The 20662-nt window shown below is 40.0% G+C and overlaps 1 protein-coding gene across 1 annotated transcript in view; it reads left to right on the top strand.

Moving 5' to 3' along the window:
- The window catches only part of LOC135197850 (proton-coupled zinc antiporter SLC30A9, mitochondrial-like), a gene marked incomplete in the record, with an annotated part of 249988 nt that overhangs the window by 95942 nt on the left and 133384 nt on the right, over window positions 1-20662 (top strand). Inside the window, 1 exon segment of the mRNA XM_064225031.1 lies at window positions 11009-11147. Within this exon segment, the coding sequence (XP_064081101.1) occupies window positions 11009-11147 (139 nt within the window).

The raw sequence follows: 20662 nt of genomic DNA, 5'->3' as shown, positions 1-20662 counted from the left end.
CAGCTAAGAATAGTGCCTTTTGGTCTTCAGGGTACAGCTTGCTGTCCTTGATTCGTCTTGACTGGGTCAATGGCGTTCACCTGACTTTAGTACAGACTGTGCATTTCCTGGATCGAAGCTTTCAATATGGAACTTAGACATAGTCTGAAGTTCGTGATGTCAAGCATTCGAACCTCTCCTGCCTGTTAACTTCTTGTATGTGATCAGGAAGGCCTTCTTCTAACCACCCTAGATACGACAAAGAGGGTTAGTGAGATTTTAAGCCATCGTCACAAGTTTTGGCTTTAGAGAACACAAGGAGGTGTGCTCTCTAAGCCTTTCGTTATGGCCTAAGAATGGAAACCCTTTTTGTCCTTGGGCACAAGTTAGTGGGCAGGAGCCAGAGAGAGTCCTGTGCCCTGTCAGGTCTCTCAAGTTTTATCTACTTAAAATCAAGAAAGTCGAAGTCAGTCGGGCAATCTGCAGTGTTCCGAAGAAAAAGACCAGACTTTGCCCATATCGAAGTACACCTGGTTTTAGGGTTAAGGAGTTCTTTCAAAAAATGCTCCTTCATGGTGGTTTGCAAAAGATTTGAAAGCTTTTTATCTGAATGCTACGGGGGGGGAGGGTGGGTGAGGGCGCGGCCTCGGAAGCATTCAAACAGAGCATGGCACTCAGCAACATCCTGAGTACCATGTTTTAGCGAAGCAACTCTGGGTTCACTTCACACTCCCTGCGAGATGTGAGATGGCATATGAGATTCTGCTGCTCGCTAGGGCCATACGTGTCTGCAGACACAATCTTGGGGGCAAGAAGTACTACTCATCCTATCCTGTAGAAAAATGGTTAGGAAGAGCTCTTAATTTAGTTGTGGAGTCGCTGACAACGGCGACTTCTTAACTCTGAAGCCATAGTTAACACACATTAAACTTTGGCTAGGTTGGTCAGGTGGGTGATATATATATTATATATATATATTTATTTTACTTCTTAGCCCTCATGGTATGGTCAATATGGTCTAGTCACATTGTGGTCACGCCCCCGTTGACAGATCATCTGGAGTGCACCAGCTTCATAGGTCTCTACCTCGCTGGCAACTCTAGTAAAGCAGAAGCAGACTTGGGTGACAGTAATCACGAAGTCGGCTATGCTAACAGGTGGAACCAAGATGTAAATCATCTGCATGCATTTGTGTCCCAAAATCCTTCTATTCTGTCCCATTCCCACCTCCAACGGTGGGGTTCAACGTATACTATATATATCTGACAGGTAAGTTCATGATCAAAATGAATATTGTTATGATACAATAAAGTTTGTTCATACTTAACTGGCAGATATATATATATTCAAGTACCCACCCACCTCCCCTCAGGGGACAGTGGAAAATAAAAAAGGATTATGAATAGAAAATGGTGGGAATGGTTCCTGATACCCGCCTCCCAGCGGCGGGAATGGGTACTAACCACCTGGCCGACCACTGCGTGTGTCGGAAGTTTTTTAAATTCTGTCGGACTTCAGAAAATACAGCTATATATATACCTGCCAGGTAAGTATGCATAAAACTTTATTGTATCATAACAATATCATTTTCTGTTGTGTAAAAATTCGTTTAACCATCTTCCTACTTTATCCACTATATTATGTTTTCTAATTTTCTTTGCTAATATATTATGGTCTACCTTGTCAAAAGCTTTTGCAAAGTCTAGATAAACCACATCTGTTTCATTTCCGCTGTTCATATTTTTATATATGTTCTAATGGTGGACTAATAGTTGGCTTTGTGTACTTTTTCCGGGTACAAAACCATGTTGTTCTATATTAAACAAATTATTTTTTATTAAATGTTTCATAATATTTTTCTTCATTACCCTTTCATAGACTTTCATAATATGTGATTTAAGACTCACAGGCCTATAATTACTTGCCTCTATTCTTGATCCACTTTTGAAAGTAGGGGTAATATATGCTTATATGGTGATACTAACCAACTTCCCCTTGATCTGAGAAGGCAAGAACTAGGGTTAAGGTACATGGCTAGAATTAAAAGTGCTCCCAAAAATCCCTCCTTCCAGGTGCTGAGGGAAGCAGACTCATGGGTCTTTTCTGGTATAAGAGCCTCTAGACCATTCCAAGTTAGACTAAATGAAGATGTTAGGGGTAATCATCTTAAATCCCAGAAAGTCATGGAAGTAAAACATCCTGTGTATCCTCCATGGCCTATTCCAGAAGCATCCGTGTGCAAAAAAGCATATAACAAAAAAGACTGTCCTGAGGAAGAGATTAGGGGAAAATTCTTGGAGCACGAAACTATCCATACTAATGTGACAAAAATATATACGGATGGATCAAAGTCAGATAGTGGTGTTGGCTGTGCAGTTATCCTTGGTGATATAGCATACACAGCTAAACTACCTGACTTTGCATCCATATTCACAGCAGAATTAACAGCCATAGTCTCTGCCCTGGATATAGTTTTTCAAAGTAGCGACACTAATTTTGTCATTTACTCGGATTCCAAAAGCACTTTAGAAGCTATTAAAAAATTCAATAGCTTCTATCCATTAGTTCAAAAAGTTCAGGAATCGCTCTTCCATTTGTATTATTTGTGTAAATCTGTCTCTTTCTGTTGGGTCCCTTCACATGTGGGGATTTGCGGAAACGAGATGGCAGATAGGGAAGTGAAAGCTGCTAGTGTCTCATCTAAAACAGCCTTTAGTAAAGTGCTTCATACAGATCTAAAAGGTCCTTTTAGGTCTTATATTTTAAGCAAATGGCAAGAAAGATGGACTTCTCCTATCTTGCCAATAATAGAAAGTATAGAAACATTAGAAATAATATATTGCCATGGTCTTCGTCTTTCCAGTCTGATAGACGAACAGAAATAGTTTTAAGCAGAGTGAGGATTGGGCACACTTATTTGACCCATCAGTTTATTTTAGAAGGGGGCAGCCTCCCAGTGTGCGCTTGTGGTGGCGAGATGCTAACAGTGGAGCACAATCTGGTTGCTTGCCCCAGATATTTTAACCAGAGAGAGAGATATCTTAGGGGTAAATCCCTTTGTGATATTTTGGGAGATGAAGCAGATATTCTGCTCTCATCTCCTTTTTAAAGTCTATAAACATTTTTAATAACATTTAATTATTTTTTATCTATCTTATCATAAATATATATATATATTTATTTATTAAGAATTTTCTTCATTAATTCATTCATTTGTCATATGGTAATTTATCTATGAATCATTTTCTCCATGCACTTATTAACTCATTTATAATGTAATTTTGTACATGAACTTTCCTGTCAGACATATACTTAGCTTACGTCTCTGACGTCACGACAGAATTCAAAACTCGCGGCTAACGCGACAGGTAGGTCAGGTGATCTACCTTACCCGCCGCTGGGAGGCGGGTGTAAGAACCATCATACCTTTCTTGCCAGATTTTTCTGTCGTCGGTGTCGACCACACCCGTTGTCGGTACCTCTTGACAGTTGGATTCTTTTCTCGTTTTCGCCCTGGATTGTTTCTACGGACTTTTGGTGAAGTACCCGATCTTTTGGCCTGGCTTTCGCGATTTGTGGACAGTTATTGGACTTTTCTTTGGATTTTTCTTGGATTCATGATGTCTGATGTTGATACTAAGAAAACTGCTATGTTTAGAGTTTGTTGTATGACTGATTGTAAGGTGAGGCTACCGAAAGCTTCGGTAGACCCTCACACGGTATGTTTGAAGTGTAGAGGGAATGAATGCACCTTTAATAACCCTTGTAATGAATGTGAAAAGCTGAATGAGGATGAATGGAAGTCTTTGTCTTCCTACTTGAGGAAGCTTGAAAAGGATAAAGTTAGGAAAGCTTCTTCCAGGAGCAGTAGTAGATCTCGTATTAGCGAGTTGGATATAGATAATACTATTTAGAAGTAGCTCCTTTGTCAGTTTCAGCTCCTGCTCCCTGCACCGAAGCCGAAGATACGCCTTCGGAAGTGGCTTCAATGAAGCCACCATTCGCAGTATGGAGAGGAAAATCAAGCAACTAGAAGGTAAGAGTGATTCCAATAGTGATTTGTGCAGTGAACCCAGTGCAGTGGAGGGTGCGTCTGATCGGACGCCCTAATGCTTCCAGGCCTAGACCTCTTCCAGACTCCCAGTCCCAGTGGAGGGAGGAAAGTCGAAAGCCGCAGGAAGGTTAGGGAGCATCCCCAACGGTCAGGCGTCCCCTCGGTAGTTCCTGTTGATCGTTCCCAGGCTTACCCTTTTGGATCAAACTCCAAGAGAGAAATTTTGCGCCAGTGCTTCTCGTCGTCGCCTTCGCCTTCTCCTAAAAGAGGATGGAGCTCTTCGGAAGCCTCGCGCCCTTCGAAGAGAGCCTGGAATGCTCCCTGCGCCCGCCCTTCCAGCCCTGAAGTTTTTTCGGAAGAGCCTGAGGTGGAAGCGAAGAAGCGAAAGAGATCTCAGGAGTATCGTTCACTTAGCGGAGATCGAGCCTCTTCTCCTGTTCACGAGTTGGTGAGTTCTCCTGCAAGGGTGTTGGCTAACCTTCAGGCGCAGATTTCGGCTCTGGCTGGCTCTCTTACGGGTCTCTCGGCGCAGGAAGGACGTCTCGCTTCCTGTAAAGAAGTCCAAGCTCCCCTCTCCTGACTCTCGCTTTTCGACGGAAGAGGCGCGCTCAACTGTTCGTTCGGATTTTCGCAGGAGGCTCTCTGCTTCGCGACAAGATCAAATCTGCGTATAAGCGACATTCGCCTGACAGACAAGTTTCTCCTTCAGACAAGGAGCAAACTGCGCGTAGGAGATCCTCACCCTACAGACGCTCTTCTCGAGACAGGATCGCTCCCCTTGACGGGCGCCAAGAGCCTAGTAGGCACTACTCACCTCGTAGCCGCTCCTCGTCTCGCCTCCACTCTCCGGCTGACAAGCTCCCTAAATCGACAGGCGCTTTTCGCTGGACAGGCGTCAAGAGCTTGTTAGGCGCGTTTCGCCTGGCAGGCGCTCTTCTCCTGATTTTACTCGCCTCGAGTCAGGCGCCGAGAAGCCTAGCAGGCGCTTCTCCCCTTGGTAGGCGCTCACCTAGTAGGCGCTCGTCGCCAGAGATTCTCTGCCTCGGTTCAGGCGCCAAGAGCCTGGTAGGCGCTTTTCGTATGACAGGCGCAGTTCGCCTGGTAGCGCTCTCCTTTGGATAGGCGCCAAGAGCCTGATAGAATTTCTTCTTCATACAGGCGCTCGCACCTGACTGCCGCCTGACTCCTATTAGGCTTTCAAGGATCTGGGAAACGCACTCCTCCAGACAAGAAGGATGTTGCAAGTAGACACTTGCCTGAAGCATTGTCTCCAAGACGTATACGTCTATCTGCCTCTAGAGACTCCTTTAAGAATAGTCGCGCCTCTAAGGATCAGGAAGGCTCTTCGGCTCAGGAGGAACAGGACCCCTCAGAAGAAGAAGGAACAAAAGACGCCTCAGTTTCCTCCTATAAGAAACTTACAGATTACTCCTGCAAGAGTTTGGAGATATTCTTTCTCCTGTGGCTCCCCCTTCTCCTCTTTCGTTATTCTCCACTTCGAAGACGTCGAAGGTTTCGTCTTGTGTTAGGATGAAACCTACTGTTTCCATGAAGAAGGCGCTGAGAGGTTTTGGAGAATGGCTCCTTTCGAAGGAAGAGAAAGGGAAGGACGGTTTTTTCTTTCCCTCCGTCTAAACTGACGGCAGATTGGGATTCTGGTACGAATCGGGAGAACCTTTAGGCCTCGCTCTCCCTTCGTCTGCGGACTCGGACTTCTCTTCATTAGTGGATGCTGCTCGTCGTTCCGCCCTCTTGTCCGCCAAGACTACGTGGGGAATGAACGAAACTTGACCACTTACTGAAGGGAATGTTCCGAGTCCTGGAAGTTTTCAACTTCCTTGATTGGTCTTTAGGTGTGCTGGCTAATAAGACCAAGACCCCAGATGCTCTGTCTCCTGAAGATCTTAACTGTGTACTCACTTGCATGGATAAAGCAGTGAGAGACGGATCGAGTGAAGTCTCCTCACTGTTTGGAGCTGGAGTGCTTAAGAAAAAAGGTCGGTCTACTGTTCGTTTCTCACGAAGGCAGTGTCTCATGCACAAAGGGCATCGCTCTTGTATGCTCAATCTCTCCTCTTCTGTACCCCAAGAAATTATCCAAGATGTATCGAGTGCCCTTTCAGCTAAGGCTACTCAGGACATGTTAGCCCAGGCGCCAGGAAACCTCGCTCTGTCTTCCAACCCAAGACCAAGAAAGAGACTCCTCTGAGACAGGAGCCCATTTCGAGGAGGACCCGCTGTCAGAGGTTCTGCAACCAGAGGGACTAGATCTTTTAAGAGAGGTAAAACCTTCTCGAAGTCAGTCAGAGGGAAGAAATAGCGGTCAAGGACTCCAGACATCAGTGGGTGCCAGACTACTGAAATTTTGCCGACGTCTGGGACCCACAAAGGGGCGGACAATTGGTCCCTATCGATTGTCAGAAAAGGATACCTCATTCCCTTCTCGTCAAGACCACCATTGACGACAACTCCGAGGGAGTTGGTAGCCAAAGTACAAGGACCCCCCCCATCATGAATCAAACCCTTTCTCTAGCAGTAGATCTCATGCTAGAGAAGGAGGCTATAGAACTAGTGAAAGATCCCCGCTCTGCGGGCTTTTACAACAGACTGTTCCTAGTTCCGAAGAACTCAGGAGGATGGAGACCGGTGTTGGATGTAAGCGCCCTGAACGTCTTTGTGGAAAAGAGGAAGTTCGCCATGGCGACAACTTCATCAGTGTTAGGGCGGCTCTTCGTCCAGGGGACTGGATGGTGTCTATTAGACCTTCAGGACGCTTACTTTCATGTGCCGATCCATCCTTCTTCACGGAAGTATCTACGATTCATGATGGGAGGAAACATCTTCCAATTCAAGGCCTTGTGCTTCGGCCTATCAACTGCACCCCAAGTTTTCACGGGGTTAATGAAGAACGTGGCGCATGTGGCTACATTTGGAGGGAGTGAGGGTGTCGCTTTATTCTCGACGACTGGCTAATCAGAGCAGAGTCTCAAGAAAGATGTCTGGAGGACCTTTCAAAAGACCCTTACATTGGCAAGTTCGCTGGGACTTCTGGTGAACTTCCAGAAGTCTCAATTAATCCCCAGTCAAGAGAGGATCTATCTGGGGATTCGGATAGCTTCTCTGGCTTTTCGGGCTTTTCCGTCGCCAGAGAGGATCTAGCTCGTTGCTACGAGAAAATAACGACCTTCCTAGAGAAAGATGCATGCACAACGAGGGAGTGGATGAGTCTGCTGGGGACACTCTCCTCGCTGGAGCAATTCGTTTCTCTAGGAAGGTTGCATTCATCAGGCCTCTACAGTTCTTCCTATACCAGAAACTGGAGGCGTCTCTCCCTAGATCTGGAGTTCTCCTTCAAGATCTCAAGAGGAATCAAGAGAGACCTTCGGTGGTGGAACGACCCACTTCGATTTGTGGAAGGAATGTCTCTCTACATGCCGAACCCCAGCCATGTGTTGTTTTCCGACGCATCGGAGGCAGGTTGGGGAGCGACACTCGGGACAAGAGAAGTGTCAGGCACCTGGAAGGGGGATCAGGTGTCCTGGCACATCAACAAGAAAGAGTTGATGGCAGTCTGGATGGCATTGAAAGCCTTCGAACCCCACGTCCGGAATGCAGTAGTGCAGGTCAATTCGGACAACACAAACAGCCTTGGCGACATCAAAAAAAGAAAACAGGGGGGGACGCACTCCTTCTCCCTGTACGAAACAGCAAGGGATCTTCTGCTGTGGTCTCAAACGAGGAAAATCAGTCTTCTCACCAGATTCGTACAGGGGAGAAAGGAACGTCAGGGCCGATCTCCTGAGCAGGAAGAATCAACTCCTGCCTTCGAGTGGACCCTCACTCAGAAGTATGCCAAGACCTGTGGAGAAGATGGGGCAGACCCTCACACGATCGCTTTGCAACAGCAAAGGAACGCAAGAATCGAAACTTTATTGCTCCCCGATCTCAGACCCAGGAGCAGTTTCAGTGGATGCGTTTCTCCTAGATTGGACAGGGTTAGACGTCTACGCCTTTCCCCCCTCAAAGTACTAGGACAAACCCTCAAGAAATTTGCTATCTCGGAGAGGACAAGAATGACGCTAGTAGCTCCGTTCTGGCCCGCCCAAGATTGGTTCACAGAGGTACTGGAATGGTTGGTGGACTTTCCAAGAGCACTCCACAAAGACAAGATTTGCTCAAACAACCCCCACTTCGACAGGTATCACAGAAACCTCCCCGCTCTCAATCTGACTGGCTTTCGACTGTCAAAAGTCTTGTCAGAGCGAAGGGGTTTTCGACAAAAGCTGCTAAGGCTATCGCCTCAGCTAGAAGACCTTCGACCCTTAAAGTCTACCAGTCGAAGTGGGACGTCTTTCGCCGTTGGTGCAGGAACAAGAAGTTTTCCTCTTCCAGTACCTCTGTGACTCAGATAGCAGAGTTTCCTAGTTTTCCTCAGAGAAAAATGCGGTTGGCAGTATCTACTATCAAAGGATACCGTAGCAGCTGGCTGCGGTGTTCAGACATAGGAATTTAGATCTTTCGAATGACAAAGATCTTCATGACTATTAAGATCTTTGAATCTTCCAAGAAAACTTCGAACGAAGTTCCAAGTTGGAATCTGGATGTGGTTCTTCGCTTCCTGAGGTCCGCTAGGTTTGAACCACCACATTTAGCCTCCTTCAAAGATCTCACGAGGAAAGCTCTCTTTCTCATGGCTTTAGCATCTGCTAAAAGGGTTAGTGAGATTCATGCCCTAGAAGGAAGGGTAGGTTTCAAAGGAGATTCCGTGGTTTGTTCCTTCCTTCCTTCGTTTTTAGCAAAAAATGAGAAACCCTCAAATCCTTGGCCAAGGAGCTTTGAGGTTCGTGGTTTGTCTGCCCTAGTAGGGGAGGAACCTGAAAGAACGCTTTGCCCTGTTAGGAGTTTAAAATACTACCTTCAGAAGAAGAAAACCCTTAAGGGCATTGAGGACAGACTATGGTGCTCGTAAAGGACCCAGCAGACCATGTCGAAAAAATGCGCTGTCTTTCTTCATTAGAAGTGTTGTGAAAGAAGCACATAGATCTTGTGATGAAGAACATTTCAAGCTCTTAAAAGTCAAGGCTCATGAAGTGAGAGCAATAGCAACTTCCTTGGCCTTTAAGAAGAATATGTCTCTTCAGAATCTGATGAAAACTACATTCTGGAGATGTAATTCCAGTATTCGCCAACCACTACCTAAAAGAGTCAGTATTACGTATGACGAGTGCTTCGCGTTAGGCCCGTACGTATCGGCGGATTCGGTGCTGGGGCAGGGAGCTGGAACATATCCTTAGTAGTTTTTTCCCCTTGTTTTTTTTTTGGTAATTGAGTTCATATGGTTGTATGAAAAATGATGCAGGTAGGCATCTTTTTCGTTCGTAATGCTAATAACATTAGTTTGGTTAGGTGATCGGATTTGGTTTGAAGCTCCCTGCGTTGGTAGTGGACAGGTTCTGTCATAGAAGAGGGCGAACCCCCATTGACATGATCCGACTTGGATTCTACTAAGTAAGCGGATATCAAGTCCCATTAGTAGACCCAAAGAGTCTTTTCAGCTGTAGGTCACGCCCTCGCTGTAGCTCTTATGGCTATGCAGACTAATAAGACAGTATCTATGAAGTCTTCAGCCTAAAACAGGTAAGAACCAAGGTTATGTTTATCCTACAAACAGTGTTGTTTACCTTTTCTTTGTTGTTATTTTCTGTCTTGTACCCTCCACCAAGGGTGTCAATCAGCTAAGTATATGTCTGACAGGAAAGTTCATGTACAAAAATGATATTGTTATTTTACAATAAAGTTTTGTACATACTTACCTGGCAGACATATACGATTGATGGCCCGCCCAGCCTCCCCTCAGGAGACAGGTATAAGAGAGAAAAAATCTGGCAAGAAAGGTATGATGGTTCTTACACCCGCCTCCCAGCGGCGGGTAAGGTAGATCACCTGACCTACCTGTCGCGTTAGCCGCGAGTTTTGAATTCTGTCGTGACGTCAGAGACGTAAGCTAAGTATATGTCTGCCAGGTAGTATGTACAAAACTTTATTGTAAAATAACAATATCATTTTATTTACTTTCCATTACGGTGCTGAATGGCTTCTTTGGCCCCAGTGCCTGGGCTTTTGCCCTAAAACTCATACATCCATCCATCCATCCATTCATTGCCAGTCTACCAGAAGGAAAGAAGGTGGGGATTTAGCTAACGTAGACCCAAATTTTTGAAATTTTGTAATGGGAAGATTTCTAGATATGGAACACTCCCATAAGCAGCTGGTCCTAGTGGAAAAACCCAAAAATTGACATCCACTGGCACAAGGGTGAAGAGCAGTGAATTCAGGTAGAAATTACTTTAGTGCCCGATAGTCAGATATGAATGAATATAAAAAAGAGAGGAACACCTGTAATTCTGTTATCCAAGGCAAGGGCGTGGTCACCCATGATGGTGTGTAGCCAATAAAACAAATCTAATATTTTAAAAAGTGGCAGCACCTGCAAAAAACCAGCAGAGCTCTTGTTAATAGGCAGCACCTGCACCAGGGAGAGAGCATTAGCTGGTTAAAAAGTCAGGAGGCTGTAAAGGTGCTAAAGTTTCAAACTGTAGTCCTGAGTGAGGGGAGGTTCCCTAAGAGCACAAGTCCAAGATAGAACCTCCATAGGTATGACAAAACATTCTCCAGCCATGACTGATCTCAAGTGCTCATATGCTGGGATAATTCTTTTGGGACTTAATGGTTCATGCTCCTGAATGCATCCCTCTCAGTCAAGGGCTATTTTAAGGTCAGTTGGTTTGTAATACTGAAAAGAATTAGGATTCCTGCCACATTAGGCTATACACTCAAAATAAAACTCAGAATCAGAAACTTGATGGAAAGATCTGAAGTCCAAAAGGCTCATTTCAATAGGAGATGTTTGATTCTTGCAATTATAAAGATATTTTTTCATTAATGTTTATGAATAGGAATATTTTACATTTACAGAAATGGAGCCAACTTCATTATGAAGTTGGGAGCTTGGGCATATACTGGATCTTATAGCTTATTTGCTGAAGCATTGCATTCATTTGCTGATGTAGCCAATCAACTTATACTAGCATATGGAATCCATAAATCTAACCAGGTATGTAAAATTATTAGTTTTGTTTTCTAAAATTGTGAGACTCAAACAGGGGTTAAATTATTCTAATCTTGAGGATTTTTATTCCATTACCATTTATTTATAAAAATTCTGGTTTTGTATATGAGACTTACCCAGTAATTATATAGCTATAGTTTCCAACGCTCTGCAGCCTAATTCGAATTTCACGGTTAGCGCTTCCATTGTTCAGTATAGACATACAGTGCAGTCCCCCAATGGCAGTGCTTGGAACAACTTGGCAAAACACTTCGTTCTGTTTCCTGCTGCGCTTGACTAAACATCGAGTGCTTACAGCAGCTTGTTCTTATTTTCCTGTTATGTCACTGGATTTCGGTAGTGTTACACAACCACCAGAACTCATTTGTAGTCTTCGATCAGGATGAGTCTTGTCCTTTGTTTGTTTAATTCAGGTTATCATCAAGCCGGATATTCGTAATATCTGGGGATAGTCCTGAATGTAACTCAATTCAATTAGGTCTAATACTTTTGCATATATTTTTTACTGTCCATTGGTCATTAGCCTGACAGTTATAAATGATTACCTTACAATAATTCTCAAATGTTATACCATCCTTATATCTAAAGGTGGGTACACACGTGAGAGCCGAACCTTGTATGCGTAACCGAGTTACGCATATACGGTTACAAGGTGTCAAAATGTAGAGGACGAACCGTAACTACGTTAAGCACGTAACTTCATTTCAATCCACTGCGATCACCAGTCTGTCTCTGTCCGGGTTGTTTACCGACGATGGCCACCATGCAAGTAGCAGCTGCCGCGTACATTTATACACATTATTTAACGAAGATGAAGCGAAATAAAAGAAGATGGAGGCAATCAAGGTTATATACTAGAAGGGTAGAATACAGTGGTCGGGAATTACTCGCTGACTTGAGATTCCAAGAAGTTTCTGGCCACAGTGAAGTCTTTTCTTCGTAATAGCTAATAAATTGAAGGACCTCTTCGTCACTTCAATCAGCCATGGTAGACATATACGTACTGACTGACCAATACAAGGGACTCTACTATGGACGGTCTTGTTCATAGTCGGTGTTAACAAGTTCAGCAACCTCTGTTGTTACGCGTGTCATACAGGTCCCGTCCACACATGGCGTAACGTTCAAAGAGACCTCCCTTTGATGCGGGGCCCAAAAACCGACAATTGGCGGGACGGAGGGCGAACCGAGCCTCGAACCTCGCGGGTTCAGGGTTCGGGTTCGAGGAACCGTCCACACTTGCGTTTTTGTTACAAGAATCGGTTACAATACAAGGTTCGGTTCGCACGTGTGTACCCACCTTTAGAACTTTTGCATTTTTAGTTACTTCCTGGGATTAGGCTATGTGCAAGTCGCCGGTTTATAATTGCCTTTAAAAGTAATTCGTGAATGTTGTATAATTGCTTATAAACTATCTAAATATCTTACTAATCTGTTATCCCCGCTACTAGGAACTGTATCTAATTCACACATCCGGAATTCTCTTTATCTTGTGGAAAAATTAAATAACATTGTACTAAACCCTAGTGATATTTTTGTCAGTTTTGATGTACAGTAGAGCCCCGGTTCACGACCGTATTAGAACTCGACATAATCGGATTTTGCCACTAAATTTCCAATAAACTTTGTATCTGTTTTCAACCAAAAAACCAGTTTCCGACCCCCAACCATATGATGTTTGTAAACAAAACTCTTTCCAGCAGCCGCCGCTAGTTGGCGTCATCCAGTGCTACCAAATGTAGCATAATTTCATGTTTTTTAGCATAATTTGACCCAAGAATTGGAGCTTAGCATAATTTCTTTCACACTTAGGGATCTAGTACAATTTTAGAATGTATTTTCACTAAAATTTTAAATAAAATGCAGAAAATTCCTCAATTTCATACACAGCTATGGTGAATATATGTATCTTCATAGTGAAATTGCCTCAAAAGCAGCACTAACAAATGAGTTAATTGCTAAGTTTGAACTCAACTAAGGAATGTTAAATTTTGTGAATATAAATAAATACCCACAGTGGCATGACAAACGATCAGTAAAGTGTTAATGTTTTTTCTTCATGAGTAAAGAATTACTTTTTCCTTTTTTAAGTTTTATTTTTTTCAGTAGTTATAAAAATTTTAATTATGTCTGAAGTGATTTTCACACAATTTTCAAGTATTTATTCATTGTGTATGTGATATGTTAAAGAAAAATGGTGTTTCAGTGGCATGATAATGATCAAGTAATAAGTACGTATGTTTTTCTTCTTGAGTAGGGGAGACTGGTTTGTTTGTTTACTTTTTTTTAGTTTTAATTTTTCAGTAAATATCAAAATGTTATATTTGAAGTAATTTTCACACATTTTCAAGTATTTATTAATTGTGTATGTGACCTGTTAAAGAAAAATGGTTCTGAGTGGCATGATAATGATGCAGTAATAAGTAAAATTTGTATGTTTTTCTTCACATTTGTATGTGTGATCTTCACACATTTGTCAAATAGTATACTAGTGATTGCATATCAAATAGTATACTAGTGATTGCGTATGTGATCTATTAAAATAAAAAATGGTGTTTTATTTCGAGTTTGCTAACATGTAACGATCATCAAATTATTAGTTATAATATTGTCTGTTCGTCACTTTGTATCATTTCACCTAATATATAAATGTTTTAAATTTCCATTACATCGTTGTTTTAGCTCAAATGTATTAGAGAAATGAGATAATGATAGATTAATAGCATAATTCTGGCACAAAATTGCACCATATTTGGCATAAATTCTTGCTTGGACCGACTAGCATAATTTAGCAAAACGGTTGGTAACACTGGTGACGCCACTCAGCATTGTTTAAAATCCGCAGCTATTATTTACAAACATTCAAATATGTGTCGTGTCTCGTACACCTTGGGCGCATTTCGTTTGCTTTTTTGTTGGTATCAACTTTATACGCAGTTACCTTTTGATTCATCATGGGTCCCAATATTACTACTGGCTATCTGTTCAGACCTTTTGCTATTGTTAATCTCTGAAGTAATGGTAAAGTGTTTACAAAGCATCTCGCGTTTTCCTTCTTCAAAATGTTTCCATCATTTCCAACTCCAAAATAAACCTTAAGTTTCGTCTATCCTCTCCTCTGCATGAAAGTGATGAGCGAAAAAAAGATTTAATCAAGCACCCTTGCTTGATTTTTTTTCAAGCGTAGACCTATTCTAAAACCATGCTCACACTTGAGGCGCGCGTTTCAGTAGCAAATGCAATACGTATTCAAGTGTTAGGTTTGGAGTGAAGGCAATGTTACGTACGTAAGTTACATGTGCGGTTCGGTAGCGAATGCAATCTTTAAGCTTTATTAAGCTTGCCGGTAAAGAAGAGGTTAGCCATAGCTTAAATCAGAGAAGCCACTATGCCATATTAAGTGCGTAGTAATTAAGAAATTAAGACGAATCTTTTATGTCGTACTGTAATACTGTTTACGTGTAAGATTTGGTAGTGAAACCAGTTACATACGTAACATGTTCGGTTCGGTAGCAACGCAATCTAAGCTTTTTAAGCTTGCCGGTAAAGAAGAGTTAGCCTTAGCTTAACTCAGAAGCCGCTACGGTATACATTTATAGAAATTAAGTAGATTCTTTTATGTCTACTGTAAAAATACGTCATTGTTTAACCCTTAAACGCCGACTGGACGTATTTTACGTCGACATTTTTTGTCTCTCGGGTGCCGACTGGACGTATTTTACATCGACATACAAAAGTTTTTTTAAAAATTCGCGGAAAAATACTTTTAGGCCTACCGGCCGAAAACTCTTGAATCATGCGCCTTGGGGGATGCTGGGAGTTCACGAATCAAGGTGTTGTTTTGTTTACAATCGATACGCAGGCGCGCAAGCGTGAATTTCTTTCTTGCCGCACGAAAAAGTATCTGTGACACATCTCGGAAATTATTTCTTCACTTTGACATAATTTTTGTACCATTGTAAATTAGCCGTTACATGAAGTATTATATATGAAAATGTGCGCATTTTTATGTAGAATACAACAATAAAATACTCATGATTGTAGCTTTTATCAGTTTAGAGATATTTTCATATAAATAACGATAATTGCCAAAATTTCAACCTTATGTCAACTTTGACTCTACCGAAATGGTAAAAAAACCCAATTGTAAGCTAAAACGCTTATATTCTAGTAATATTCAATCATTTATCTTAATTTTGCAACTAATTGGAAGTCTCTAGCACAATATTTCGATTTATGGTGAATTTTTGAAAAAACTTTTTCCTTACGTCCGCGCGGTAACTCTTCCGAAAAAAATCATACATGCGATTGTGGTAATGTTTGCACCATTTTAAAATTAGCCGTTATATAAAGTTTTATATATGGAAATGTGCGCAATTTCATGCACAATACAATTAAAAACAACCCATGGTTGTAGCTTTTATCAGTTTTGAGATATTTTCATATAAATAATGATAATTGCCAAAAATATTCAAACCTTCGGTCAACTTTGACTCTACCGAAATGGTCGAAAAAAAAAACGCAATTGTAAGCTAAACGCTTATATTCTGTAATATTCAAGCATTTACCTTAATTTTGCACAAATTGGAAGTCTCTAGCACAATATTTGATTTATGGTGAATTTATGAAAAAAATAACATTTTCTTTACTCCCGTACCGCTGCGGGGGTAACTCTTCCGAAAAAATCATACGTGTGATTGTGGTAATGTTTGCACCATTTTAAATTAGCCGTTACATAAAGTTTTATATATGGAAATGTGCGCAATTTCATGTAGAATACAACAAAAAATAATTGAAGGTTGTAGCTTTTCTCATTTTTGAAATATTTGCATATAAATCACGATAAATAGAAAAAAAACCACGTTCGGTCAAATTTGACTCTACCGAAATGGTCGAAAAACGTAATTGTAAGCTAAAACTCTTACAGTCTAGTAATAGTCAGTCATTTATCTTCATCTTGAAACAAATTTGAAGTCTCTAGCAAAATATTTAGATTTATGGTGAATTTAAAATAAAATCTTTCCTTCCCTCCGCTCGCGGATTCTCCGCCACAAATCTCCGAAATACGTACGTACCATTCTCGGAATATTTGCTCCGTTTCATATTAGGCAGTTCATAGAGTTTTATATATGAAAATGTGTGCAATTTTATGTAGAATAAAACGAAAAATATTTGAAGGTTGTAGCTTTTTTTATTTCCGAAATAATTGCATATAAAAAATATATATATATAAAAAATTCGACATTCGGTCAACTTTAACTCGTCAGATATGGTCGAAAATTGCAATTGTAAGCTAATACTCTTACAGTATAGTAATATTCAATAATTTCTCTTCATTTTGAAAGTAATTGGAAGTCTCTAGGACAATATTTAGAATTATGGTGAATTTTTGAAAAAAATATTTGTTTACGTTCGCGCGTTACGAATTCATGCATTATTTTGTGATAATATTTTCTCTGTGTTGCTTTGATTGTTTTACAATGTGTTATATACCAAAAGGATCGAAATTTAGTGTACATTACAACGAAAAAAAGTAACTTGTTACCTTTAACCGTTTTGCGCACCGCGCGATTTGAATACAATTATATATGAAATTTCGTTTTTGCGCTATCATATATCGCATTGTTTATATATGATAATGATAATTTTTTTTTCATTTCTGATGGTTGCATACTAAACTTCAGGCAATGACAAAAAAAGGAGTCAAAAATGAACTCTTAATCTTGAAAACTAAGCGCGCTGTGATTTTTTGAAAAAAATATTTTTTCCGCTTCCGCGCTCACTCCGAAACCTCTCCGGCACACGGGAGACAAATTTTATTTTATTGCTCCGGCGTAAGAGGGTTAAGTGTGAGATTTGGTAGTGAAACCACTGTTACATACGTAACGTGTGCCGTTCGGTAGCGAACGCAATCTTAAGCTTTGTTAAGCTTGCTGGTAAAGAGGAGGTTAGCCTTAGATTAATTCAGAGAAGCCGCTATGGTATAGAATAATTATAGAAAATAAGACTATTCTTTTATGTCTACTGTAAAAAGACGTCAATGTTTACGTATGAGATCTGGTAGTGACACAGTTTACATATGTAACGCTCGCGCGGTAACGAACACAATCTGTATGCTTGGTTTATAAGCATCCTCGTAAAAAAGAGGTTAGCTTGGTATTAAACTCAAGAGATGCTGGTTCGTAATGGTATAGTAATTATAGAAATTAAGAAGATTCCTTTACTTATACGTACGTATATACGTACCATAATAATTGTTAAAGTCCAATAAGCTTGAAACCAGCCCTGATATTGGACAATTTGCCGTAAAAGACGCACCTTTTTTACAAGGACATTTATGAAACAAAATCGTTAGTATCATAACATTTACTGAAAGATAATTTTCAAGCGATTTTGTATACAGTATTGCAGTCGACTCTATAAGATTTACCATAAATTAATATAGAATGTAAACGTTTCTAGGCTTATAGCGACGATATGGTTTGTTTACTACCTTAGTCCCGCTATAAACCACCAGGGCTGCACTATGGTTTGTTTACATCCTTAAATGCCGACTTACTGTAGGCAAATTTTCTCAAGTTTTTGATAAATATAAATTTGGTTTAATTTTAATAGTTTATTAATTTACTGTAATAATTAGACTTGCTTTTCAATGTTTTTATTATGTTAGCAACACGTTTTATGTCTACCCACTACACTATGTTCTACTTACTATTTACCTAGGTAGCCTATGGCGCTTGGTCAACAATCGGTTGGACGCAGGCCAGTTTTCTTTTATACTGTATATTATACATTTAAAATTATAAATATACGTTTAACATGATATGTATTTAACTTTTAACTTATTTAGTTGTAGTTTACATGTAATGTATTGTATAAAAAGGCAAGGTTAGGTTAGGGTAATAACTGATGGTCAAGAACGGATTAATCCATTTTCAGTTATTTCTTTTGGGAAAACTTGATTCAGTTCTCGAAATAATCGAATTTTTACGCTCCTTCTGGAACGAATTAGCGTCGAGAACCGAGGCTCTACATGTTCTTTGTTTACAAAAGCCCCTATTGACTCTGTGCTAGAATATTTAAGTAATGAACTTGTACTGCATGAATTGCCTATGTCTGTTAGTTACATAATTTCCTTAATTAAGTTATGTATTTGTGATTGCAGATTTATTTTTAATGGAGAATATTACCAACAAATATTTGGTATGGCCATGGGTAACCTTTATCACCTCTCCTTTCAAACTTAAATATGGAATTTTTTGAGAGACAATACCTCCCAAATATCACACTTATCCCCTTAAAATGGTACCGATATGTCAATGATATCTTGGTAGTCTTACCTGGTGGTATCGATGTAAATGATTTCCTGTCTAAATTGAATAATTTAGTGCCATCCATAAAATTCACTGTTGAAATTGAAAATAACAATGTCATCCCTTTCCTATATGTATTAATACATAGAGAATCTTTCCAATGCAAATTCAGTATTTATAGAAAACCCACAAATAATTTAACATATGTACATTTTTATTCTGGCCACCACCTTAATATTAAAATTTCAATTTTTTCTTCTATGTTCCTACGCGCTTTGCGTATCACGAGTCCACAATATCTAGACCAAGAAATAGAATACATAAAAAAGATAGGAAATGATCTTTGCTACCCACCTCATTTAATTGATTTATGTTATCAAAAAGCTCACAAAAAGTTTTATAGTGTTGCTATTAATGAAAAAGAAATGCCTAAAAATGTACTTAGCTTACCTTATTTACGTGGATTTGAAACCATAAAATCAATATTTAAATAGTTTACTGTTAGTGTAGTGTTCTCTTATAACAATACCATTAAAGATTTGCTAATTAAGAATAGTCCCGTAACAAATAACAACATCATTTACAAAATTCCTTGTAAGGATTGCCCATCGTTTTACGTTGGTCAGTCAAGTAAAAATTTGTGTGTACGTATTAAGTAGCATATGTATTCAGTTAGAACAACCCAGACTTCAAATGCACTGTTTATCCATCTGAGTGAAAAATCTCATTGTATTAATTGGGGTGATACCTTGGTAATTGCTAGGTCTAATGATTATTTTCAAGAAATTTACTGGAATCGGCAATTATACAAATCACTAATAAAAACAACCTAAATCTTAGTCTGGGAATGTACCATTTGGACCCATATATTTGTAAGATGTTTATGAAGGACCTTAAAATAAATGAACAACTAATAAATTAGTCCCACATGTATATAGTTATTATTTCTCTCTCTCTCTCTTCTCTCTCTCTCTCTCTCTCTCTCTGGTTTGATATTCTCTCTCCCTCTCTCTCTCTCGATATATATATATTTTATTTTTCTTTCGTCTTTTCATTATAATATTTTTTTTTGGGGAAAAATTTGTGTAAAAATTCATGATATTAAATTGTATATGCTCCGTGTTTTTTTCAAAATGTACTGTTTTCTGGAAGAATCACTTGTTTACTGCGTGTATCCTTCAAGGTGTGGCTAGCCTCAGGTGGCTCCTCCTTTCTGTAGAGGGAAAATTGCCCTTATGGCTAATCTTGTAGTGTCAGTTTGTATATTAAGCCTTATTTTGACTATGTTGTTCTCTGTAAAATCAGTTTGCCTCAGTAAAGGGTCCGAACAGGACCGAAAAGTACTTGGCTATCTCGCTTTTTTTCATTTTTCCTTTGTGGCAAAAAACCTTTATTTTCTATATCATACTATATATATATATATATGTATATATATATATATATATATATATATATATGTATATATATATATATATATATATATATATATATCATATATATATAGTATATATATATATATATATATATACAGTAGTACCTCGAGATACGTAAAGGCTCTACTTACGAAAAACTCAAGATACAAAAGCCAATGGAAAATTTTACTGCTCTACATACGGATAGTTTTCAAGATACGAAAGGTTGTTGCTGTAAAGTCCCGAGATTCGCCCGGACCACCGAGAACAATTTTAAAACTCCCGCGCCGCCAACTGAGTAAACTCGCCACCATCCTCCCACTCTCCCATTGGTTCCTGATGCTAGTCACCCCATAAGGTCCTGCTCTACCTATTGGTCAGCATCTACCCCTTGTGCTTTAAGTATTCTATTGGTAAAAGGATGCTCTAAATTGAAACTTATTCATGCAATACATTTAACCCTCTTACGCCGATTGACGTATTAAACGTCGTGTCAAAATGTCTCCCCGTATGCCGATTGGACGTATCATACGTCGGCTCAAAAAAGTTTTTTTAAAAATTCGCGGAAAAATACTTATAGGCCTACCAGCCGAAAACTTTTGTATCACGCGCCTTGGGGGATGCTGGGAGTTCACGGATCAAGGCGTTGTTTTGTTTACAATCGCTACGCAGGCGCGCAAGCGAATTTCTTTCTTCTCGCACTAAAAAAGTATCAGTGACACATCTCTGAAATTATTTCGTCACTTTGACATAATTTTTGCACCATTTTAAATTA

This window comes from Macrobrachium nipponense, chromosome 21 (genome assembly GCF_015104395.2).
Source record: "Macrobrachium nipponense isolate FS-2020 chromosome 21, ASM1510439v2, whole genome shotgun sequence".
In the NCBI taxonomy this organism is placed as follows: domain Eukaryota; kingdom Metazoa; phylum Arthropoda; class Malacostraca; order Decapoda; family Palaemonidae; genus Macrobrachium; species Macrobrachium nipponense.
The sequence above is the reverse complement of the archived record's forward strand: the minus strand, read 5'-3'. Positions and strand labels throughout refer to the sequence as shown.